The 25,394-nt window shown below is 47.6% G+C and overlaps 3 protein-coding genes across 4 annotated transcripts; 2 read left to right on the top strand and 1 right to left on the bottom strand.

Annotated features, from left to right (window-relative positions):
• Positions 1–1,340: 1,340 nt before the first annotated feature.
• On the bottom strand, positions 1,341–8,098 carry Cpxm1 (carboxypeptidase X (M14 family), member 1). Of its 2 annotated transcripts, none has more exons than XM_013010807.1 (14): positions 7,942–8,098; positions 6,665–6,823; positions 6,397–6,506; positions 6,172–6,311; positions 5,720–5,810; positions 4,713–4,863; positions 4,533–4,621; positions 4,083–4,206; positions 3,804–4,000; positions 3,517–3,696; positions 3,136–3,433; positions 2,795–2,934; positions 1,689–1,791; positions 1,341–1,579 (listed from the first exon to the last, which is right to left on the bottom strand). In XM_013010807.1, the coding sequence occupies exons 1-14, from the start codon at positions 8,096–8,098 to the stop codon at positions 1,341–1,343; spliced, it is 2,178 nt and encodes a 725-aa protein (XP_012866261.1). The 2 variants fall into 2 exon arrangements, with proteins under 2 accessions (XP_012866261.1, XP_012866262.1); XM_013010808.1 differs by having other exon boundaries at positions 3,358–3,433.
• A 13,857-nt stretch (positions 8,099–21,955) lies between these two features.
• LOC105981456 (chromosome unknown open reading frame, human C20orf141) lies at positions 21,956–22,552 on the top strand. Its single transcript, XM_013010646.1, has 2 exons — positions 21,956–22,221; positions 22,312–22,552. The coding sequence occupies exons 1-2, from the start codon at positions 21,956–21,958 to the stop codon at positions 22,550–22,552; spliced, it is 507 nt and encodes a 168-aa protein (XP_012866100.1).
• Positions 22,553–23,176: 624 nt separating this feature from the next.
• On the top strand, positions 23,177–23,825 carry Tmem239 (transmembrane protein 239). Its single transcript, XM_013010850.1, has 2 exons — positions 23,177–23,212; positions 23,338–23,825. The coding sequence occupies exons 1-2, from the start codon at positions 23,197–23,199 to the stop codon at positions 23,808–23,810; spliced, it is 489 nt and encodes a 162-aa protein (XP_012866304.1). The 5' UTR covers positions 23,177–23,196; the 3' UTR covers positions 23,811–23,825.
• The last annotated feature ends 1,569 nt before the right edge of the window (positions 23,826–25,394 follow it).

The following is a 25,394-nucleotide window of genomic DNA, read 5'->3' as shown; positions in this document are numbered from 1 at the left end:
AGGAATTGAACCCAGGGCCTCAGGCATGCAAGGCAAGCACTCTACCACTGAGCCACCTTCCCAGCCCTCTGACCATATTTTCTAACTTTGTGATATAGGCATTTTATTGGGTTTGAAGTGGCATCTTGTTATGGTTTTGATTTGTATTTCTATGATGATCTGTAATGTTATACTTTTTGCACATATTTATTGACCATTTCTATATCATTTTTGGAGAAATGCCTGCTAAAACCTTTGTCCATTTTGTATGTGTGCTGGTCATGGGCTTGGGGCTTGAACTCAGGGCCTAGGCACTGCCCCTGAACTTTTTTGCTCAAGGCTAGCACTCTTGAGCCAGAGCTCCACTTCTGGCCTTTTATTTTTGTGGTTAATTGGAGATAAGAGTTTCATAGACTTTCTTGAAGCCCAGGCTGGCTTCAAACCACAATCCTCAGATCTCATCCTTCTGAGTAGACAGGATTACAAGTATGAGCCACAGCACACACTTTATCCATTTTGTAATTGGGTTGCTTATATTTTTTTTGGCAGTACTGGATAGGGTTTGAACTTTGGTCCTCGCACTTGCTAGACAGGTACTTTATTTACAGCTTCAGCCATGCTGCCAGCCCTGAGTTGTTGTTTGGTTATTATTCTTGAGTTTTCAGAGTTCTATATAAATCTTATATATGAATAGCCAGATGGCTCATACCTGTAATCCTAACTACTCTGGAGACTGAGATGTGAGGATTGAGATTCAAAGCCAGGATAGGCAGCAAAGTCCATAAGGCTCTTATCTCCCATTAACCACAAAAGACAAAAAGTGGAGCTATGGATCTGGTGGTAGAGCACTAGCCTTGAGCACAAAAGCTCAGGGACAGAACCCAGGTCCAAAGCACAAGCCGTAGGACCAGCAAAAAAATTAATTAAATCTTATCAGATCTGTGATTTGCAGCTATTTCTTCTCATTCTCTGAGCTGCTGTTTTAATCTGCTAATAGTGTTCTTTAATGCCCACAAGTTTTTAACTTTTACTGAGACTTGTCCAATTTGTCTACTTTCCCATTTGTTGTTTGTGGCTCTGCTAGGCCCTGGGTTCCAGGACTTATGTGAGATCCTCTTTCCACACAATGTCTCCAAGACTTAAGTGCTAACGTGTGCAGCGTGGACAGTGAGAGGTGGCCTGAGGCCTGTTCCCAGGTAAGGACTTGAGACATACAGACAACAGGGCGATAGGTGCCAGGCAGCTTTAATGAGCTGGAGCACCTCTTCTTCTACTTTGTTCCCCACCCCCACACTTCCCCTTCAGTTCTGGACAGGTCCAGCCTGTCCAAGGCTCCCTCCAGCTCTCTTCAACTGCAGCTATTACTTCTTTCCCCTGAGACGCTCCAGCCGCCTCCGAAGGTCCGGGGGCAGCTTGGCCTTTGCTGTCAGCAGCTCTCGCAGTCTCTGTTTGGGAGTCTTGGTGAGCAGGAAATTACAAGGGAAAGGGCCCTCTTCAAAGGTGACCCGGCAGTTCCGAGTAACTGAATGGTAGCCCTCAGCACTGGCGGTCACGGAGTAATTCCCTGGGGTCAGCAGTCGCCAGTAATCCCCGTCTCGTGCTGAGGAGAGTGCAGCAAGGTCAGCATCCGATGATTCTCCATTTCTGACTCAGTCTAAAGTCCCCACCCCCTCCCTCAGGGCCCCAGGCCTCACTCTGCTACTCCTTACCGGTTGTGACATCATGGTTAATCCCGTCCACAGAAATGACAGCATCAGCAATCCCAGCCTCGGTGTCCTTGTCCCTCACAACTCCTGCAATGCCCATGCGCACCTGTGTAGGAGAAGGTTTGGGTTTTGTTTCTGCTTTTAAGACAAGATTTTGCTATGTATCTCAGGTGGGTATGGAACTCATGATCCTCAGCAGATCACACCTGTGATCTGCTGACCACTAGACCCAACAGAAAAGTTTATTAAAACCCTAAGGTGAAGGCAGCATGATCCCTCGTTCAAGGCCACCCTGGGCTATACAATAAGATTCCATATCATCACGAAATCAAAACAAAACAAAAAGTAAGCCAGACAGCATTGGTTCCTATAATCCTAGCTACTCCAGATTCTGAGACCTGAAGGATCATAGTTCAAAGTCTGCCTGAGAAGAAAAGTCTTTGAAACTCCATCTCCAATTGATCGGCAAAAAGCTGGGCTGGAGGTATGGTTCAAATGATCAAACAAGCAAGCTAAATAAGCAATCCAAGTAAGGTTGAGGACCTGAGTTCAAATTCTGGTACTGGCAAAAACAAACAACAACATCAGAAAACAAGCAAGCAAGCAATGAAACAAACCAGAAAAGCCTTTCTGCTCTGCATGAGTGTGACTAACTTTCTGGCTTTCCTGTGAACCTGATAAAAGTGGTACTGCGACAAGATTCCCAAGAGACACGTTTTTTGGTTAATTTCTCTCCTGATTAGAAACTTACCTCCAACTGGGAGGAGGGAGTATCTGTGTCTTTGGGCTTTCCCACATGCATAGTGACTCTCTCTATACCCGAGTAATATCTTCCCTGCAGAGTCCCCTGAGACTAGATCTGGGACAGTTTTAGGGACCAACCCTCAGACTGCTGTCTCTAGTCCCACGGGCTCACATTGTCTGACACCACTCTGCTAACAAACTGCACTTCCTGTCTAGATTCATCCAAGACTATCAATGCTAAGTGGCCATCATGGGAATCTCGTATAGGTTGGACCTTAGAAGAAGCCCAGGTGGCAGAGGCAGCCTTACGTGGAGAGCAGACTGGCTAGGAGTGAGTTAAGCAGGCTGGGGGATTCCAGTCTGACCTGCTCCAGGTAAGTGAGGAGGGCATCTTTGTTATTCTCCCACTCCTGGGGCAACTCATTCTCATGAGGGAACTTGTCACAGGACAGCTCTACAGTGATCTCAAAGCAGTTGGTGTGGAGGTAGCTGAAGTCATTCATGCCTGGAAGAAATTACAGACATCAGAGCTTGGGGGAGGGGGGCAGGATGGGCGTTCCACACTCCTGGTGCTGTCCCCTGAGAGGGACTTCTGGGTGGAAATTAACAGGAGTGCCCTGCACACAGCAGACTGTCTTAGAGGTCAGGGGTCTACCACCAGGAAGGGGTTCACTCCACCCCTCCTCCCGCAGGATCCCTCACATACTCCCAGGAACTGTGTGCCAGTCAGCCCCATTGATGATGTTGCCCTGTATGGAGAAGTCCTGGTTGTGACAAGGTCGACGATCTGGGTCCTGCATGGCCCGATTACTGCCAGCATAGACTGTGCTGAGCCAACGAAAGACTGCGTCATCAGCTGTGGGAGTCAGTTCACGGGCAGCCCAGGGAGTCCGTGTCATGTCGAATGGGTAGGACACCACCAGTTCACCCCCATGGAGATTGGCACTCAGCACAAAGGGGATCCGCTTCATCCAATGGATCACTGCCCAAGTTTCAGGAGCCACCTGGATGGGGATCGATCAGAAGTGGGACACAGCAACAAGAGGTCTCTGGGTAGTCTTCCCTCACCACCCCCCAGAATACTTACAGTGGCATTGGGAAGCGTATAGTATGTAGGCAATGGTAGGTGATGGTTGGGGACAGTGTGGGGCACCAGCCCATCATCCTCAGCATCCCACAATGGAGTGTTGAGGTCAGCAAAATTGTGATTAAGGTCAATGCCCTGGTAGGTCCAGCGACCTTCTGCCCAGCCTGCCAGCTCCGAACCCTGCCAAGAGAAAGAGTCTGTTCAAGCCAAGCAGTCTCTTGAGCACCAGTGCAGAAGGGACGGGGTGTGTGTGTGTGTGTGTGTGTGACTCATGCCAGGTAGCCCACCTTGCGATAGGCAATCTCATAGCCATCGGGGTTCATGGAGGGCAACAGATGAATGCGTGTCTCAGTGAGCAGCCGGGTTACTCGTGGGTTCCCTCTCAGGTACTCATGGCACAGGAACTGCATCAGGAGCAGAAGCAGCTCCCTCCCCAGGGCCTCATTCCCATGCATGCCAGCCACATAGCGCACTTCAGGCTCTCCTGAGAACACAGAGAGCTCACAGCTGCTTCATACACTTGGCTTTGCCCTGTGCCCACCTCTCCCCACACCACCTGCCAGTACCTAGTTCATGCTCTCCGGGGTGGTCAGACATTTCCATCACATACAGCTTCAGACCCTGGTAGCTCTTCCCAATGCTGTAGATACGGGTGATATTGGGGCACTGGTCGTTTACTTGCTGCATTAGCTGGGGGGGGGGGACAAAAGGGAGCATAAGCTGGTTACATCCAGGAGTCAGAAAACACATGGCTGTGGAAGGACTTACAAGTCAGTGGTGGGCCAAACTGATTAGAGCATCTGGCATGGTTCACCAGTGGAGCAGCAGACTCAGAAGGAAGGAACAGAATAGGGGAAGTGGGAGGGCAAGGGGAATTGAGGCAGAGCTTAGCAATCAGCAGAGAGAACTGAAGAATGTATGGGAATGGGGTTGGTGGCAAGGGACATGCAGGTTTTGCCCTGGTAGGTAGAGGGTAAGCAGGCTCTCTTTCCTGGGTCATAGGGGTTATATCTGACCTTCCTCATGTCCTTATAGTTATGATGCCGAAAGTCCAAGGTATCAGAAGAACCTGGTGCATAGGCCTCAGGAGGTAAGCCAGTAGAATCTGGTAGAAGATGAATTCATGATAAAGTTCACAGTGGAGGATGCATCCTGAACCCAGGCCCTGCCCATCCAGCCTTTTCCCATCTGCCCACCTAAGACTGGGCAGGCCAGGATCTCTGCCCGGAGGCAAGATGCACCTCCCTGAAGCCAGGTCTGGGGCAGCAGACGGATATAGCGTGCCACCTGAGGCTCTGGTAGGAGGTTCAGCACAGGGGTTTCTGGGTCTGAATTGGCAGGAAATACCTGGAGACATTGAGACCCTTTTTAGGGCTGGTCAAAACCCAAGATTGATCAGAGAAGAAACTCAGGCTCCCGAGCTCACTGGCTAATCCTCTCTGCTGGGCTCAGCTGGAAAGCTGCACTGTTTTAAACCAGGACCCTGCTCCCCACACCCTGACTTCTGCCCTGGCCCCTTAAGGCAGCTGTTTTCTGGCTTGGTCACAACTGGTTAGGCTAACATGGCCATGCAGTGCAGGAATGGCCCTTCCTGATGCTGGCCAGGACTCTGTTCTGTAGCCAAATCTCAAAGAGGTCTGTAACACGGAGAAGTCAAAGCCATGAGCAGGCAAGAAGTGATGCAAGCCAGAGTCCCAGGGGCCAGAAGGAGGAAACTTCAGCACAAGGCCATGTTATATCTAGAGTGGTTATAGGGCGCAGCCTGAAACATCCTGGGCTGGAGACATGATTTAATGGCAGAGCACTTGCCTGGACTATATAAGGCCCTGGGTTCAGTCTCTAGCACTGAAAAGAAAAAAGCTTGGCTCTCAGCCAGGCACTGGTGACTCATACCTATAATCTACCTACTCAGGAGGCTGAGATCTGAGGATCAGAGTTTGAAGCCAACCAGGGCAGAAAAGCAAATGAGGGCTTGAGGCCCTGAGTTCAAGCCCCAGTACCAACACATGCACTCATTCACACAAATGGTGCCTGCTGGGTTTCTCCCTGCCCCCCTCTCTCTCTTCCTCCTCTCTCCCTGAGATGCCTAAATGGACACCTATCCTTTATCCTCAGAGGAGCATCAACCTAACCAAGTACCATACAATGATCTGGGTGCCCAATTCCCAGGATAGAGGGGCTCAGCCACTATGGGACCACTCACCGCATCCATCCCAGTGCTGAGATTCCTACTCCCCCACCAGTTCCAGCTGTCATTGCTGAATTGGACCTTGTATGATGTGACCCAGTCATATCTGGAAGGAGAAGATATCATTGCCGGGCTCCAGTGGTTCACGCCTACCATCCTAGCTACTCAGGAGGCTAAGATCTGAGGATTGTGGTTCAAAGCCACCCTGGGCAAGAAAGTCTGTTTGATTCTTATCCCCAATAAACTATGCAGAAAAAGCCAGAAGTGGTTCTGGGGCTTAAGTGGTAGAGCACTAGCTTTGAGCAAAATAGAAGCTCAGGGATAGCACCTAGGCCCATAGTTCAAGTCCTACGACTGACAGAAAAAAAAAAAAGAAAGAAAAAATAATAATTGATGTCCTCAAGGGTCCCACCACAATCCTCCCGTATCTACCCATGACTTCCCAAGTAGGGAGGTGGCCTCCTCACCTCCAGATAGAGTTCCTGCCCTGTGTGATAATGCCTGAGAAGCGGACGGGTTTCTTAGCATCCACCTGAAACCAGGGCTCATCATCCTGTTCTTCAGCACACCAGGCTCCATCATATAGATCACCATCCTCCAGGCCTGACTGTGGGCAAAGGACAGAGTGTCAGGCCCAGGTAGGGAGAGTAGGGTGGGCCAAGATGAGGAGTGGACTCAGCCAGGCTGCCCACCTGGATGTTGAGCCGTCCTCGGTGTGGTCCAAGACCATAGGACTGGCTGCTGGATGCCTCGAACTGGCTATCTGAAACCTTCAGGGACTCCAGGCCCAATGGAGGGCAGCCTAGGGATGGGAACAGAGCAGTGAGACTGGGCCAGAGAGGGAAGGTAGTCAGAACAGGTGAGAAGCTAAGCTTACATTCATGTGCTGGGCAGGCAGGGGACATGAGGCCAGGAGCTAGGCTGGTAATTGCCAGAGCAGAGCTCCTGGAGAGACAGTACCTGATTCTTGTTTCTTAGGGATTTCGAGGGTCCTTGGTCTACTGGTAGTCACCGAAGGTCTTGTTGTCAGGGAGGGGCTGAGACGAATTCCCTTCTTTCGCTTCCTCACAATGACTTTTTTCTTGATAACTGGAACTAGGACACGTTGTGCTGAGGTCCCTGGAATCCAAAAGAGTCCAGCATTCATTGGGGATGGAAGAAGTATGAAACCATTCCTGAGGGAATGGTCTTCCAGCCCAAGAAGGCATACCAGCCTGTGGCAAGCCCACCGCAAGTTTCCAAACGACATAGCACGGGGTTCAAAACCTGCAGCTTGACCCACTCTAGCCACTTCTTTAGTGCCTCTTCCTGACATGCCCCCTGGCCAGCCTCATCTTTGGCCCACTGACCATCTAACCCCTAGAAATTGGGCATTCCAAAGAGCTGAGTTTGGTTCTTTCCCTGTGGATGCTTCATACCCCTCCTGTCTCCTGTACCCCCCTAACCATACCACCCTCACTCTTTTTTTTTATGTCAGTCATGGGTCTTGAACTCTAGGCCTGGACGCTGTCCCTCAGCTCTTCAGCTCAAGGCTAGCGTTCTACCACTGGAGCCACAGCACCACTTCCACCTTTTCTGATGGTTTATAGAAGAGTATCGAGGACTTTCCTGACCAGGTTTGAACCTCGATCCTCAGATCTCAGCCTCTTGAGGAGGTAGGATTACAGGTGTGGGCCACCAGCACCCAGCACTACACCCCTCACTCTAGCTCAAGACTAGATGCCCTGTCCCAAAGCCTCTGGGCTGTCTCCACTGTCCTTCTCCACTGAGACGTTCTGTCTTGGAATCTGTTCTTCAGGTTATGCAGGCTGGCACTCCTGTGCTGGGGCCTTCCTCAGGGAGAAGTTCAGGGGCGGTCAGGCAGCCTGTCTCTCCTCCTCTGGGGACAGTGTTCCTTGCTCTGCACAGCCTCCACACAGGGTCTCTCCTTCTGTTGTTCTTTCCCTCCGGACTCTTTCCTAAACTTTTCTCCAACACACTCTTACTCTGCGACCTTTAGAATCTGGTGCCTTTGCACGTCTTTCTCCCCTCTTGCTGGCCTCAGTTTCTTCATCTGTAAAAGGGGAAGGTTGGAGTTTGGAGCCAGCATCACAACTAACGCCTGAATCCCAGGGCTGCTGACTAGGTCTGGCTGGAATGGGGTTGCTGAATCAGCAGTCATTGCTCCTTGTGTGTGTGTGTGTGTGAGTGTGTGTGTGTGTGTGTTGGAAGTGAGTGGTCTGGATCCGGAGGCTCACCGTTCGCCTTCGAGGGAGGTTGTGCAGGGGCCAGGGTCGAGCCCGAGGCTTCGGTGGTGGTAGGCGGCGTCAGATCCAGCATCGAGGCGCTGGGCGCCCCCAGACCCAGGCGCCCCGCAGGCGCCAAGGCGGCCAAGGCGAACAGGACGCCCCACATGGCTAGCGCAGAGGTGCGGGCGCGAGTGACTGGCCGCGATCTGCGGGTTTGCTTCTTCCTGCCGGTCGCTCGGGAGCCCCCCGCCCCTTCCTGCCGGCCCCCGCCATCACCCCACGCCCCTCCGGCCCGCCCACCGCCCGCTGGCTGGACTGCGACCTCCGAGGAGAGCGCGGGGAGGGTCCTGGCACGGGGGCGGGGGAGGGGCTGCGGAGGGGGGGAGCCCCGAGGGGCCGCAGGAAGAGGCTGCCCGCCCCACCGACCCGCCCCTCCCTCTCCCACCGTCCCGGGAGTACGAGCCCAGCTTTGCCAAGCCAACCTTCCACTGCGTCCTGCCGGCCGCCTGCCCCGCGGCGGTCACCTATCTTACACCGCGCACCACGGATGCTACGCGCTTTGCATGTGCTGCTCAAGTTGCCAACTGGTAAACTGAGGCTCCCAGCGGCAGCTCATTGACTTGGCTAAAGTAGTATGGCTGAGACGTTTGCGGAGGAAACTAAAACCATAGGAGGAGGGGGGTGGGGAATCCATCCAGAAGCTACAGGTCCCCTGTCAGGACGGTGGGAGAAAGGATAGGGAAACTGAGGCGGGAGACAGGATGCCCCGGTGGGAAGAGGAAGGGCTGATCTTCCAGGAATCCTGAAAGACAGCCCAAGGGGTCCAGCCAGAGGCTGCGCTTCTCATCCCCACCACGCCCACCACCCTCGCCCCGCCTCTCTTCTCTCCTTTCCTCCCCTCCCCTACTCTTTCTCTTGCTCAGCTGCCACGTTCCGGGGTTACATAACCCGAAGAGCAGCCAGAGGCGATACCCAGAAGGCTGGGGCTGGAGATAGAAAGGCTGAGGCTTGATGTGCCCCCTCCCCCTGGTCCCTCCTCCTTCCCCTCCTCCCCCCTTCCCTTTACTCCCCTCAGTCCTAGTCTCTAGTCAGTGATTCCAAAACGCAAGACCCTTCCCATCATCCTCCTACTCCCCTCCCTTTGGATCCCCCACGCCTGGTGGTCGCCTGCCCCAAAGGAAGAAAACACATCCATCCACCAAGTGCCTTTGGCCGGTGCTTTGCTTTTACTGCCATCCCCTCAACAAGTAATCTCCCCTGGGTTTGTGGGGGCACTATCTATACAAACAATTTGAATTACTCAATATCAGCATGTCAGCCCATGCTGGCCGCCTAAGTTCACAAGATGGGAGGAGGGGATCCTGACACCAAGGCACGTAACTGATAAGGAGTTGCATGCATCCTGGAGCTCCTCAAAGCATCTGCTCCACTCTACCCCTGACCAGTAGAGAGCCCCTACAGAAGCCGGGCACCAGACAGGACCCACCCATGACCAGGTCTCATTGCCCTAGACCTAGACACCTCTGCCAGATCCAGATCCAGGACAAAAGAGAGTGGGACATTTAAAAAAGAAAGAAAGGAAGGAAGAAAGGAAGGAAGGGAAAGAAAGAGCGAAAGAGCAGTTCCAAAAAGGTGACATTGGAGATGCAGGCCTGAGCACATGGGCAGTACTGCTCGCTGTGCCCCCATTTCTGGAGTGAAAGACCACAGTTTGATAGGCAACAGACAGGAGCCAAGGGTCTATGCTAGGAGAGTCCTTGGTTCAGTGCTTATGTGCTGACAGCCTTCTCTGTCTCACTCTTTTGTTCTCCATTTGCCTGTCTTACATGCTATAATCAAAACTTTGATTCTTAGGGAGGCAGCCTCCTGTGAACTGATAAGAAGGTCCCCATGCAGCGTGGATCCTTCTCAAGTTTAACTTGGCTCTGGAGCATTACTCATCATTATGTCATCCTACACATAGTCCCAAATGAAAAACAAGTTCTGGTCTGCTGGGGTTAGGGTAGGCTACTTTTGTTACCAGAAGAATTGGCACATCTATCTTAACTTTTGTGTCCTTCAAGAGAAGAGCTCTGGCAAGCCACCAAGTGTGGTGAAAGTGATAGGAAAGTTTATCTGGAAAGGAACTCACTTGGAATAGATTGAAAATGATCTCCAGAATGAAAATGAGCCCTTGGGGTCAGCGTACTTCCTGAGACCTTCAGGGAGGAATCCCTAGCCCACGTCCAACCTACAAGTCTAAAGTCAAAGGTAGGAAGCAGTGTCATGAGGACAAACAATTCCTCTGGTAAGATTCATGAACCTGGGTCATGGGTTTTGTCAAACACATCTATGGTTCCACATGATTCTACCTGTGGGAATATTTAGGAGAAAGAAGAAAGAGAGGAAAAAACTAAGAGGGGGAACTATGCAGCTATGTATGAAGACCTAAAGCATCTTGGAATGGGAGGCCATGGCTGAACTTGTAGAGCATCAGCTATGAGCAGAAAAAAATCTGAGTGAGAGCATGAGGTCCTGAGTTCAAGTCTGTCCCCGCATACACACACACACACACACACACACACACACACACACACACACAAGACATAAAGAGACTCAATGAAAGCTGGTGATCAATAGGAGTGTGGGAGGTTGGGGAAAGAAAAACAATAGAAAGTCATTCTGAGAAACACACAATATATTCATATCTGAAATACCATAGTGAAGTCCCTTAGTGCAATTTTAATACACACACAGGAATGACAGATAACTAAAACAAGTTCTGCTGGGGAGGGTTGGGCTAACAAGAGGGCGGTGAGTGAGGGTATGAGGATGCATGTGTTAGAAGTGGTTTGCTTGCTTGTGTGAAAAGAGAGCAAATGAAACCTATTGAGATTGTTTTAAGAAGGGAGGAGGTGGGGAAGGATGAGGGGCAAGATTGGCTGGAATTCATTTGTACAAGTGTGAAAATGTCACAGAGAAACCCTTCCCTGTACAAGTAATGTATTAATTTTAAAGAAATCTGCTGGGTGACTCACACCTGTAATCTTAGTTACTCAGGAGGTTGAGATCTGAGGATTTTGGTTCAAAGACATCAGGGGCAGGAAAGTCCATGAGATTCATCTCCAATTAGCCACCAATAAACTGGAAGTGGCACTGTGGCTCAAAGAGGTAGAGCACTAGCCTTGGGCAAACGAACTCAGGGGCAGCTCCCAGGCCCTGAGTTCAAGCCTGATGACCAACCAAAAATAAAAAAGTATTGTTCAAGGTGGTCATGGGTAATCACATGTACAAAATGATTATTCATTCATGCTGTAATTCTTTCACACCTTTTATGTGAATCAAGAGAGCTGTGTTGGGCTGGGAAGGTGGTTCAGTGTAGATTGCTTGTCTTGCATGCATGAGGCCCCGGGTTCAATTTCTCAGCACCACAGAAGCAGAAAAAGCCTGAAGTGGCACTGTGGCTCCAGTGGTAGAGCACTAGCCTTGAGCTGAAGAGCTGAGGGACAGCGCCCAGGCCAGAATTCAGGCCCTACAGCCAACCAGAGAGAGAGAGAGAAAGAGAGAGAGAGAGAGTGCGAGTGCTGTGTTGATCCTCTGTAACAATCTGAACAGGTCTCTACTAATGCCCACTCTGGCCACTTCTCTGATTCCAGCTCCCCATCCCCATTCCATTTTCCTAGACAGAAAAAGAGGAGGTGGCAAAGGAGACATAAGAAACAGGATATCTCATAAATTGAGAAAAACTGAAATCATTTCTAAAAAAGTCAGTGATGAGACAAGTGTCTATTTTCCTTACTCTTTAAAAAAAATTAATTGCTATTATAAAGGTAATGTACAGAGGGGATCTAGTTACATAAGTCAGGTAAAGAGTACATTTCAAGTGACATTGTCCAAAAAGAAATATACTCTTTATCTGACTTATGTAACTGTAAATCCTTTCTACATCACCCTTATAATGACAATAAAATTTTTAAAAAGAATACATTTCTTTTTGGGCAAAGTCACCTCTTCCCTTGCTCTCACCCAGTTTCACTTGTGTGTGTGTGTATGTGTGTGTGTGTGTGTGTGTGTGTGTGCGTGTGTGTGCATGTGCACATGTGCGCGTGCATACATGCATGCTCACCTAGTCTTGAACTCAGGGTCTGTACACTATCCCTGAGCTTTTGTGCTCGAGGCTAGCACTTATCACTTGAGCCACAGATCTACTTCCAGCTTTCTTCTTTTTCTTTTTGATAGTTAATTGGAGATAAGACCATCCTGGGTTTTCTTGCCCCAGCTGGCCTCAAACTGCAATCTTCAGATCTCAGCCATCTGAGTAGCTAGGATTATAGGCGTGAACCACTGATGCCCAGCTTACTTTCCTCATTCTTGTTCACTGTGATACCAGAATTCCTAGCAGAGCAATAGTGTAGGAGAAAGAAATAAAAGGGATTCAAACAGGGAAGAAAGGCCAGGGATCTGTGATTCATACCTATAATCCTAGCTACTCAAGAGGCTGAGATGTGAAGACTGCAGTTGAAAATCATCAAGGTAGACAAATTGGTAAGACTCTTATCTCCAACTAACAAAAAAATAACTAGAGGTATGGTTCAAGTTGTGGAGTGTCAGCTGTGAGCAAGAAAGAGCAAGGCCCTGAGTTCAAGGCCCTGTACCTGCATGTGTGTGCGCACACACACACATACACACACACACACACACACACACACACACACACACACACACAGAAAAGAAGTAAAATTATCCCTACTTTCAAATGATAAGATTTTTTTTTTGGTCCAGTTGTGGGGCCTGAACTCTGGGCCTGAGCACTGTCCCTCAGCCCTTCAGCTCAAGGCTAGTGCTCTACCACTTGTGCCACAGCGCCACTTCCAGCTTTTTTCTTTTTGCTTATGTGGTGCTGAGGAATTGAACCCAAGGCCTCAGGCATGCAAGGCAAGCACTCTACCACTGAGCCAACTTCCCAGCCCCTCAAATGATAAGATTTTGTGCTTGACAGACCTTACAGATTCACACACACACACACACACACACACACACACACACACGAAAAAAAATCTGCTAGAACTGATAAATCCCCTTAGAAATGTAGCAGACCAACAATAACAGGCTGAGAAAGAAACCAGGAAAACAATTCCTTAAAAACAAACAACAATAACAAAACCACCTAAGAACTAACTTAGGAAGTGAAACTCCTCTACAATAAAAACTATAAATCCCCAAGGAAAAAAAAATCAAAGTTACCACCTGAAGATGGAAAGACCTCCCATGTTCATGGATTGGCAGAATCAATATTATGAAATTGACCATGCTTCCAAAAGTAATCTACCCATCAAATTCAGTGCAAAACCCATCAAAATCCCAATATCACTCCTCACAGAAACTAGGGAAAACAATCTAAAAATTCATATGGAGACATAAAAAACCCTGAATAACAAAGCGATTCTAAGTGAAAATCAAACAAAAAGTCAACAGTGCTGGAGATATTACAACACTAGACTTCATATTATACTACAGAGACATAATAATCCAAACCAGTTCAGTACTGGCATACAGTATCAACACTAGACTTCAAATTATACTACAGAGACATAATAATCCAAACCAGTTCAGTACTGGCATACAGTATCTGAAGACCAATACAACAAGATGAAAGTACCAGAAATAACCAGGCGATGATGGTTCACACCTGTAACCCTAGCTACTCAGGAGGCTGAGATCTGAGGATCACGGATCTAAGCCAGCCAGGGCAGAAAAGTCTGTGAGACTCTTATTCCCAATAAATTACCAAGGAAATTAAAAGTGGAGCTGTGGCTTTGAGCAAAAGATGTTCAGGGATAGTGCCCAAGCCTTGAATTCAAACTGCAGGAATGGGGGGGAAAAACCCCTACCAGAAATAAAGCCACACTACAACAGCCATCTAATTTTTGACAAGTGAGCCAAAAATATACACTGGAGAAAAAGCCTCTTCAGTAAATGATACTTGGAAAACTAGCTAGCCACTTGCAGAAAATTGAAACTGGGACCTCTATCTTGTACCCTCTATCAACTCCAATTGAATCAAAAGGCTCAAATAAAACCTGAACTTTACATCTAAAACAAGAAAACACTGAACATTTTAGGTACAGGTAAATATTTTCTGAATAGGACTCCAGTTGTCTAGAAGATGGCAGCAAGGATTGACAAATGAGACTATACCAAATGAAAGAGTTTCTGCACAGCAAAAGAAACAATTACCAGAATCAAGAGACAACCTTCAGAATGGGAGAAAAACCTTTACCAGTTATTCAACAGATTTAAAAAAATCAATAATATTCAGAATACACAAGTAGATTAAAAAACAGCATAAGAACAAATAATCCAATTAATAAATGGGCAACTGAACTAAACATATAGTTCTCAGAAGAAATACAAATAGCTACATGAAGCAATGTTAATTATCCTTAGCTATAAAGTAAATGTAAATAAGAATCACATTCAGACTCTAGGTCACAACAGTTAGAATTGCATCTTTCAAGAATACAAGACTTACTGGGCACCAGTGGCTCACACCTGTAACCCTAGTTAGTCAGGAGGCTGAGATATGAGGATCACAGTTCAAAGCCAGCCCAGGAAGGAAAGTCCATGAGACTCTGATCTCCAATAAACCCCTAAAAAACCCGGAAGTGGAGCTATGGCTCAAGCGGTAGAGCGCTCGCCCTGAGCTGAAGAGCTGAGGGATAGCACCCAAGCCCAGAGTTCAAGCCCCATGACCAAGACACACACACACACACACACACACACACACACACAAGAATGCAAGATTCTGCTAGCAAAGATTGGGGGAAGGAGGGAGGAGGAGAGGAACTCTCATGGATCCTAGGGGGGAATGTAAATTAATGCTGCCACTTTGGAAATTAGGATGGAAATTTCTCCAAAAACTAAAAATAGATCTTCCTTATGACCCAACAATACCACAATTGGCCATAAAGCTGAAGGAGAGTAAGTCAGTATATCAGAAAGACATCCGCATCCCTATGCTTATTATATCCCTGTTCACAATGATGGAATCAGCAAAGTACTCAACAGCAGATAAAGATATGGCACACACACACACACCATGGAATATTAAACAGACATAAAGAAAAATGAAATGTCCTTTTCAGCAGAATGTATGGAATTAGAGGACATCATATTGAGCAAGACAAGCTCTAAAAACAAGGTATCATATGTTTTGCTCATATGTGGAAACTAGATCTAAAATACATATTCATGGACACATAGTTATATATGCATATATACACATAGATATACACATATAATTACATATATGGATAAACAAAACACAAATATAGAAACATATGTGTATATAAGATATATACATACTTATATATATATGGATTAAACAGAATATAAATCTAACTAAGAGAATACTTAGAAGGGGAAAGGGAAAGAGAAAAAGAAGGGAGTAAATAGTTCTGAAATACTCTCCAACTATATATGAAAATAACACAAAAGCTTCAATGAAAGATGTTGATCAATGGGGGTTAGGAGGATGGAAAAGAGAAACAGACAGCTGGGTGCTGGTGGTTCGTGCCTGTAATCCTAATGACTTGGGATGCTGAGATCTGAGGATTTCCAGCCTGGGCTGGAAAGTCTGTGAGACTTTTATCTCAAATTAACAAGCCAAAAGTCTGAAGTGGAGCTGTGGCTCAATGGGTAAAATGCCAGACTTGAGCAAAAAACTCAGGGACAACACCAAAGCCCTGAGTTCAAGTTCTGGGACTGGCACAAGGAGGAGGAGGAGGAGAAAAAGGATTTGGACTAACAAGGGGAGTGAATGAGGATGAATATACTCAAAGTAGATTGCATGTATGAAAATAGAAAAATGAAACCTGTTGAATTGTTTCAGTAAGGGGGAAGGGAGAGTAGTAGAGGAGACAGGAATGATTCTAATACATTACAAATGTGTGTATCCCGCCCCCCTGCATAACAATTCTGCTAAGAAAGAGATGAGAGAGAAATGAAAGAGAAAGAAAGAAAGGGAAAACAAGAAAAGACATATCATAGACTCCTGAACCTCTAACCCTTTCCCCACTTAGCAGTGAACTGGTTCAAATTCTTCTGGCTAAGTCTCCAGCAAGTTCACTTGCACCACCCTTCAGGACCAAGTTCTTTTCTACCCACTCCTCTGCTTCTGCTGCTATTCTTTGGTCACATGGCATTCTAGCTGTACCAGTCAACCTCTGGACCTTTGCACTTATACATATGTTCAGATCTCATCATTTACATCTCCTTTCTATGTTATCTGTTCCCAAAGGCTGTCCCTGACTAAAGTCAGGTCTATCCTCCCAGTCACTTCTGCTTTCACCCTTTCATTCTTCTAGACTTCAAGGCACTCCACATGCTCTCAGATCATGTTTTAATTCTCATGTTTACTGTCTCCACCATGGGCAAGAGGTTAGCACTCCTCTAGAAGAGCTTTTGTGCTCAAATGTTCACAGCTGTCCTTCAGGGCTTTAAGAAAGCAATCAAAAAGCATGCGTTGCTGGGTGCTGGTGGCTCATGCCTATGAATTCATATCCTTCAGTTCTGAAGTGTCTTGGTTTTATAATTTTTAATATTCTTAATTAAAAATTTTTGCACCAGTCCTTGGACTTGAACTCAGAGTCTGGGCAGAATCTTGGCAAGTCCTAGAGCTGGTGCTCTAGGACTTAAACCACAGCTCCTCTTCTGGCTTTTTGATAGTTAGTTGGAGATAAGAGTCACAGAATTTCCTGCCTGGGTTGGCTTCAGATCACAATCTTCAGATCCCAGCCTCCTGAGTAGCTTTAAGTAAACCTTAAATATTAGCCCTCCAATTTTATTGATCTTCCTGGAAGATTTCTTTCTTTTTTTTTTTTTTTTTTGGTCCGGTCGTGGGGACTGAACTCTGGGCCTGGACGCTGTCCCTCAGCTCTTCAGCTCAAGGCTAGCGTTTTACCACTTGAGCCACAGCGCCACTTCTGGCTTTTTTCTTATGTGGTGCTGAGGAATCAAACCCAGGGCCTCAGGCATGCAAGGCAAGCACTCTACCACTGAGCTACCTTCCCAGTGCCCTTCCTGGAAGATTTCTAACATACTCCTCAGGAATTAGCTTTATTGTTAATAACTTCCATTTGGTAACTTTCACCATCCATAACTACCCTAGGGCAACTGCATTTCCATACTTGGAAGACTAAACGACCAACAAGGAACCAACGACTTGGCAATCTCCACCCTCTCACCTTCTTTTTCCAAAGCCTGCTTTCACCTCATTTCAGTGAAGTAGACTTGCTCTAGTGAATCCCACTTCCGATACCAAGACCACTTCTGGAACCCCCCCCCCAAGACCATTCTCAGGTTTAACAGTTCACAAAGAATTCAAAGAGTTCAGCAAAGTAGTTAATACTCATAATTATTGTTGATTACAGAGAAAGAGTACATATTGAAACAGCAATAGAAAAAAGTGCTTCCAGTTGTCATCTGTCCTTAGAACTTCCAGCATGATGTGTGACCACATGTGCAGAAAATCACCAACAAGGGAAGGCCATGGGAAATTTAGCATCCAGCATGGCTCATCACATAGGTATTATAGTTGACTGCCCATGCAGCTGACCTTAGTCTGGTCCCTCTAGAGGTGGTGATGCTATATGGTCCAAGGTTCCAACATAAATAACATTACTGGCATCTATTATCTAATGTGGGCCATGACCTCCATGTAAGCACAAACCTTTTTACTAAGTAGGCTACTCCAAGGACTTAGAGGAAACCTGCCAAAGCTCAGACCATCATTAGGAATGAATATGATTTAGTCTATCAGTCTTGCTGAAGGAATCTTTTGAACTGTATGACACCTACTGCCATATGGAATTGTCCCCCTCCCCCACCAGTGCTCCCTCCCACTGCCCTGTTGGGCTTGCTACCATAGGTCAAAGCTGTTTACTCTCTTCTCAAGTCAGATGCTGTCACCTATTAGTGCTGTCTTATTCAGAAGGTTATGATTCTGTGTTTCCCTTGCCCCGCTGTTTTGTAAGGGAGGCCACAGCTAGTGAATATCTGACACAGGTGCACGATGGGAACACACAAGTGTTCTATGGTACAATTCAACTTCTAAAGCTATCTGAAGTCAGGCTGAGACTAGACTTCAGGCAAGAGCATATCCTACCTTAACAATTTATTTTTCCTACCCTGTCCTCTCCCTCAACTTCCTAGACATTTTCTTCTGGGAGAACTCTCAGTAAATCATGTATGACCCAATGTCAGTCACAATGCATAGTACGTAGTTAGTTCTTAACACATAAGTGCTGAATGAAAAATAAACCCTGAGGATATTATTGCAAATAGAACTCCCTTATAAATTCACTCAGAGCACGCAGCACATAGCAGACCCTTAAGGAGTATTCATCATAGTCTATTACCCAATCCTTTTGCAATGTGTTGTTGCTTCATGTTAGTATAATCAACAGGATATGACCCTCAAATCTGTATGTCCAGCAATGCAATCTTGTAGGTACAGATTGAGAAGTGGTCAGGTTTATGAGACTGGCAACCTCAAACCTGAACAATGATGTACTCATTTACAAAGACAGGTGGAACTTATACAAGAAAAAACAGAGAGAGAGAGAGACAAGATCCTCTGTATACCTTATAGGCAGATGTCTACCAAAAGTCCAGCTGCTGAATATGCAAAAAGAACCAGAGCAAGGGGATAGAGAGGGGGAGGATCCCAGAGGCCCTGATTTATCACTACCAAAGATGGTCAAGGCCACTAGGCCAGAATCTTTAGACAGGAACTGCTGGAGGCAGGCTAATGGCCCCTTCTACCTCCCCTTCTCTTTGCTAGGAGGTCACTGTCTTCCCTGCCCCCACCCCAGCAGTATTCCTTCAAAGTGATAAAACTAGGACAAAATTAAGTTTTCTTGATTATGACTCATTTCCACCCTGGTTTCTCAAGTCATTAAATAAGTACTGGCATCTCTGTAGCCACCACCCATTGACAGCTTATCAGTGGATATATATTTATTTTTATTTGGGGAGGTCATTTATAGTTCTTTCCTTTTTTTCCTTTCTTTTCTATTTACTTTTTGTCTTTTATAGCTCTTTGGGGTTTGGGGGTTTTTGTTTTTGTTTTGTTTTTGGTTTTTTGGACATGTGGCCTGACCTCTGGGCCTGGGTGCTGTCCCTCAGCTCTTCAGCTCAAGGCTAGCACTCTACCACGTGAGATACAGCACCACTTCTGGCTTTTTCTGCTTATGTGGTACTGAGGAATTGAACCCAGGGCCTTATGCATTCAAGGCAAGCACTCTACCACTGATCCACCTTCCCAGCCCTATATTTATTTATGTGCACAATCTCTTCCTTACCTGTTCATTTTTTCTTAATTTCATTCTCAAAGGGAAACTGCTAGTTTTCTTGTTAAATAGTTGTACAGAGAGGTTTCAATTCCTGTCAGGTTATGAGCACAATGCATTTTTTTTTTTTTGGTCGGTCGTGGGGCTTGAACTCTGGGCTGGGTGCTGTCCCTCAGCTCTTCAGCTCAAGGCGAGCGCTCTACCACTTGAGCTACAGCGCCACTTCCGGTTTTCTGGTGGTTTATTGGAGATAGGAGTCTCACGGTCTCTCCTGCCCGGGCTGGCTTTGAACCTCGATCCTCAGATCTCAGCCTCCTGAATAGCTAGGATTACAGGCGTGAGCCACCAGTGCCCGGCGACTTACTGAATTTTCATGTGTCCATGTAACCACCACCCAGCTTTAAGATACAGAAATTTTCCATCATCTCAGAAAGCTCCATATGCCCCTTCTTAATACCTCCCCTCGCCGAAAGGTAACCACTACTCCCATCTCTATCAGGTGAATTTACTGTTCTTGAAACCATGTAACAAAATCACATGAAATGCACTCCTGTCTGGCTTCTTTCCAGTTTACTTCTGTGAGGTTTATCCATGACATTGCATCATTTGGTAATTTGTTACCTCTTACCTAGTATACAGCATTCCCTTAGATGTAAAGAATATGTATACATTCTGTTGATGGGCATTTGAACTGTTTTCAGATTTTGTCTATTATGAATAAAGCATCTGAATGTTTTTGCTCAAGTCTTTAGGTGGATAGATGTACTTGTTTCTCTTGCAGTGGAATTATTAGGTTATCAAATATGTAAATGTTGAACTCTAGTAAATGCTACTCATTGGTCTTCAAAGTGGATATATCAATTTGCAGTCATTTTACACTGTCTCCCCCCCCCCCGCCGCATGTCCATTTAACTTGGAGTTTCTGCTCTCTCCTGATCTCATCAGTCTTGCTATTTGCATTTCTGTTTCTCATTTTCACTTTTGTTTGAGTAATTTCTGAGAAAAGGAAGAAATACCAAGTTTATCATCTTCAAACAGCACAAACTCCTTATTAAACCAAGAAAGCAAATTTAGATCACATCCAAAAAGTAAGTAACAACCACATTATCACTAAATTTTTAATGTGATCTTTTTAGTAGAGATAGAAAGGGGATTTGACAAAATTCAGTATCCATTCCATTCCATTGTTTTCCAAACAGTAGAAATAGAAGGAAAACAGGAAATAGTCTCAACTTGATAGAAGGCATCCATGTAAAACTTCCAGCTGACATCATACTTAACAAAGATAAAAACCAAATACTTTACCCCTGATATTAGAAACACCTATGTTCATCTTCACCATTTCTATTCAATGTTTCACTTACAGGAGGCCTAGCTGCTGCAGTAACATGAGAAATATAAATTAAAGAGACAAAAGTGAAGGTTTCCAACTTTGGTTGGCAGACAACAGGATGTTGGAAATTATTATTATTTTTTTTTTTTTTGTCAGTCGTGGGGCTTGAACTCTGGGCCTGGGCGCTGTCCCTCAGCTCTTCAGCTCAAGGCGAGCGCTCTACCACTTGAGCTACAGCGCCACTTCCGGTTTTCTGGTGGTTTATTGGAGATAGGAGTCTCACGGTCTTTCCTGCCCGGGCTGGCTTCGAACCGAGATCCTCAGATCTCAGCCTCCTGAGTAGCTAGGATTACAGGCGTGAGCCACCAGCGCCCGGCTGCACAATGCATCTTGATCCATGCCACCTCTTCCATTGTTCTCCCCAGTTTTCTCCTCTCACACCCCTAACTTCAAGTTTCATAGTTCAAGGTAGCTACTACTTACCCCTTCTCATTTTCTTTTAAATGAGTGTGTGGGGTCTTACTATGTAACCCAACTTAACCTCAAATTTACAATCCTCCTGCCTCAGCATCCTGAGTTTTGGGATAATAGGTTTATGCCATTATGCCTGGCTTGCCAGCCCATTTCTGAAACCCCAGCATCTATGCCACCTTCCACAAATTGTAGTGGTTAGAAATAGCTTCCTCCCAACCCACCCTCATTTAGCAGGTCACATGGGAGCCCAATTCCAGACAGCTTCCATTTGCAGAGCTTTTCTCTGTATTCCTTGAGAATAGTCATGAAAAGAAAAGCCCTTCACCCCCAAGGGCCTTCTAAATATCACCTTACTCAGGGAACAGATTGAATGTTCCCAGACAGATGGCTCTGGAAACTTGAAGAAAACAATAACCCATCCTTTTTTTTTTGGACAGCTCCCCCAAGGAGTGATGGCATTCCTGACAACCCGGAGTCCCATGGGAAAGCCCAGGGGCAGAGAATTCACAAAGGCACGAGGATGAGAATTAGTTCTCAGAAATCACCAACTTCCTGGCTAAAACCCACTTGCTTCTCCAAAATCACTGACTTAATGCAGGTCTTACGGAGACCCACCTGCTTATGAGGCTGGATAGCTGCAGCCCCTCCCTAGCCTGGGCCCCACCTGGAACTAGATCACAATGCCCCCTGCTGCTCAGTCCTAGAATGGCTGACCCAGGTGAAAGGAGGTGAGGAGGGGGGTGGGATGGATAGGGGAAGGGGGGAATTCCCAAGGATCCCGGATCCCCACTCCAAGCTCACCTTTGAGTGTAACCCAGGGATCCTTTCCCCTCCCCCTTTTCCTCCCTTCCAATACTAGCTGTTCTGACCACTTCTGTTTTCCTCTATGACCCTGTTCTGCTTACCCAGGCCCAAACTCCTTGCAGATCCAATCCCATCCCCTTCCAGGGGTCTGGGTGCTGGGGAGGGATCAAGTTGGCCAGTGTGCTCATGTGCGTCCTACTGGGATCCTAGCTGGGCCCAGCTCCTGGACAGTGTCCTTGGCCTGGGGGCACTAGGGCTGACAGTTGGAGCCATCTTTTCCATGACTGGTCCAGCCTTGTTGCTGCTGCTGCTCCTGATCAGCTTCCTCACCTTTGACCTTCTCCACAGGTAAGTGAGCAACTAACAATTGGGCATTGTAAGCAGGGAGTGCTAGTGGCTAACTTTCCTGAGCCCAACTGATACCCTCTCTCCCCACAGGCCTACCACAAGTCCCACTCTGCCAGGACACAGACTTCTCCCAAGGGGCCAAGGTCAGGGAGCTGGTGAGGGTCCAGAACAGGAGGTGGCTCCCTTCTTCCCAACAGAAGCAGTCCCAAGACAACTCAGCCTCCAAGATGCACTGCTTCTTCTGCTCCTGAGCCTGGGGCTGCTCCTGGGAGTCCGGGGTATGCCCTTGGCTCTACTAGGCCTGGCTTTCTGCCTCCACCCTTGGGTTTGAGAGCCCACTCCAAACACTGAGTGCTCTTCAAAAAAAAACAAAAAACAAACAAACAAAAAATAAATTTAAAAAAAACCACCGGTCTTCTTACTTTGTTAGGCCTCCTTGGCCATCCTGAGCTAGACAGAGGGTTTGGGACACGCCTTTTTATTCTCAGCCTGAACTTCAGGAGACCTCTGGCCTCATAATGTAGAGTGGAGAGTCAGGACTAAGGCTTGAGGCAGCAACAGAAGGCAGGGGATGAGGAGGGAGATCAAGATGGGATGTGCCAGCTAACTCAGGGCCTACAGTTTGAGGGTAACCATTCTGGCCTCCTCTGTGGTTCTGGAGAATGAGAGTCCATAGAAAAAGACTTGGAACTGACATCAGCCATCAGGGAAGGGACAGAGATGGAGGCTTCCAGACACGAGCAGGAGAAACTGCATCTACAGAGCTCACCAAGCTCCTCTGCCAGCCTGGAAGGCCCATGGAGAGGAACTCAGGTGAGCCTCACACCATACAAGGGGTTCCTCTCTTGACTGGACCCCACCCCCGTCCGGGTCATAATGGGACTCCCCCAGGGATGGTGGGGAGTGGGTGAGAGTGAAAGGCTTGGATCTGGCTGCCAGGCTATCCTGGGTGCAGCAGGAAACAATATGACTTAGATGGCTCTTCCCCGAGGTAAGTCTCAGGTCCCTGCTCAAGGCCCCACCCTGCCCCACCCTCCTAACCCCCTATTCCAACACCTGCCCTGACTTCCCCAGCATCTCCAGCTGCTCCTGCAGCTGGCCTGGACCTGTCCCTAGGTGCACCACCAGCCATGATGCAGCAGTCTCGACTGGAGACGGATACCATCGGAGCCGGCGAGGGGCCACAGCCAGCAGCGTCCTGGTCAACCTGGGTCACCAGGCAGGGCTGGATGCGCTGGTGGGCATACCACATACCTCCCAGCTGGGTCCAGTGGTGGACAACATCAGGCTGGCGGCAACCACTGCAGCGCATGCTATGGGGTGTGGAGGGGACACTCTACCTGCTGCTGGCACTGATGCTATGCCATGCGCTGTTCACTACTGGCTCCCACCTGCTGAGCTCCCTGTGGCCTGTGGTGGCCGCAGTGTGGCGTCACCTGCTGCCAGCTGTGCTGCTGCTGATACTCAGTGCTCTGCCTGCCCTGCTCTTCACAGCCTCTTTCCTGCTGCTCTTCTCCACACTGCTGAGCCTCGTGGGCCTCCTCACCTCCATGACTCACCCAGGCTATGCTCAGGACCTGGTCCAATAGAAGGGCCACCCCCTCCGGCTGCCTGTGTCTGTTGAGCCCTTGACCTAGGGCATGAACATCAGGGAAGAGGGAGGGCAGTGGCGTCTCAGCAGGCCCCACAGCCCTCATCCAGAGCAGAAGCCTGGCCTCTTGGCACCTACCTCAAACCAATGCTGCAGGTACCTAAAAGGAAGAGAGGTCAGAGGCTTTGAGAAGAGGGGACAGGACAGATGGCTTAGCTGGGGACAGAGCTTGTCCATACCACCGAGAGCACCTATGTGGATGTGCTAACACCGCTGGGGGCTCCCATGGAAACACAGCTTCTCAGTCCTCTCAGCTTCAGACTTGTGGAGAGCTTCTTCCTCAGTGCCCCTTGTTGCCTTCCTTTCAGCCAATCCTCTCTTCTACTTCCAGGAGGACCGTAGGCTCTAGAAAGGGCCCCCACTGACAGAAAGCTAGCTGCTGGGTGAGGGATGGCCAGAAGGCCCAGCCATCTCCCCTTATCCATCTGCCCAGGGCACCCCTCCTTACCTGCCTCTGTCCACACCCCAGATGTGGGAAGTGGGTCAACCAGAGAAGTGAGTTTCACTTTTTTGTTGTTTTTGTTGTTGTTGTTGCTGGCGGCTGTTGTTGTTTGGTGCTAAAGATTGAACCCACGGCCTGGCATATGCTAAGTGCATGCCTCCACCTCTAAGCTATACTCCCAGTTTCTTCTGTTATGGAAAAACGAGTCTCATTTCAGCCATCCATATAATGGATGGCCTTGGCCAGTTTATTCTTTTGAGCCTCATTGTTAAATGGATCCCACTGCTGTTCCAGGGCATACTAAAATTGTAAAGGTTTTTTTTTTTTTTTTTTAAAAAAAAACAACCTGTGAAGATGTTTTGAGCTCTAAAAACATGCTGTAGACTCCAAAGGTCTTTTGGCTCATAAGCCAGATGAGAGAGCAAGGAGCTTCACGAGGCTTTCTGAGAAATGTTCTGTCATGGGTAGAATTTAAGGCCTTTAATGATAAACAGAGCATGGATGGATGGATGGTGTGGACAAGATGTAAAACATCATGTGCCATGAAATCTCAAAATGAGCAGATGTGGAACTCTTCTGATTGTCAAATGCTTGGGGCTGGGGCACGGTGCCAGGACATCCTGGCACAGCTGTATGAGAAGCGAAGAGCATAATAACTCAGGGATGTCCAGAACCGATCCAGCAGAGCTGCTCGTAACTAAGAAAGGCATTTCTTGACAAAGTATCATCCCCTGATGCCCCAGATTCTGGCGAGTCACACACTGCTGACCCCTCCCCTCAACAACAACAACAAAAAACAGTGATCACTTATAAGCTTAGCTATAAGATAGACATGATAGACAATTCACTCCCAGCTAGGATCAACTCACTCGGCCCCATCTACTCACACCTATGTGTAGCTAGCCCTAAAATTCTGACTCCTCAAGCTCTAGACCCAAGATCCTTCTCTCCTGCCACCTAAGTATTTGGACCCAGCAGACCAGCCCCTGAAATGGTGGTTAATTTTGTCACCGATTAGATATCTTCAGCATTTTAGGCTTGACACACAAGGACTGACTGGTCCTTCCTTCCTGTTTCTTT

The sequence above is a fragment of the Dipodomys ordii genome, unplaced genomic scaffold, assembly GCF_000151885.1.
Source record: "Dipodomys ordii isolate 6190 unplaced genomic scaffold, Dord_2.0 Scaffold13, whole genome shotgun sequence".
Classification (NCBI taxonomy): Eukaryota; Metazoa; Chordata; class Mammalia; order Rodentia; family Heteromyidae; genus Dipodomys; species Dipodomys ordii.
Note: the sequence above shows the minus strand (reverse complement) of the source record. Positions and strands in the feature narration are given on the sequence as shown.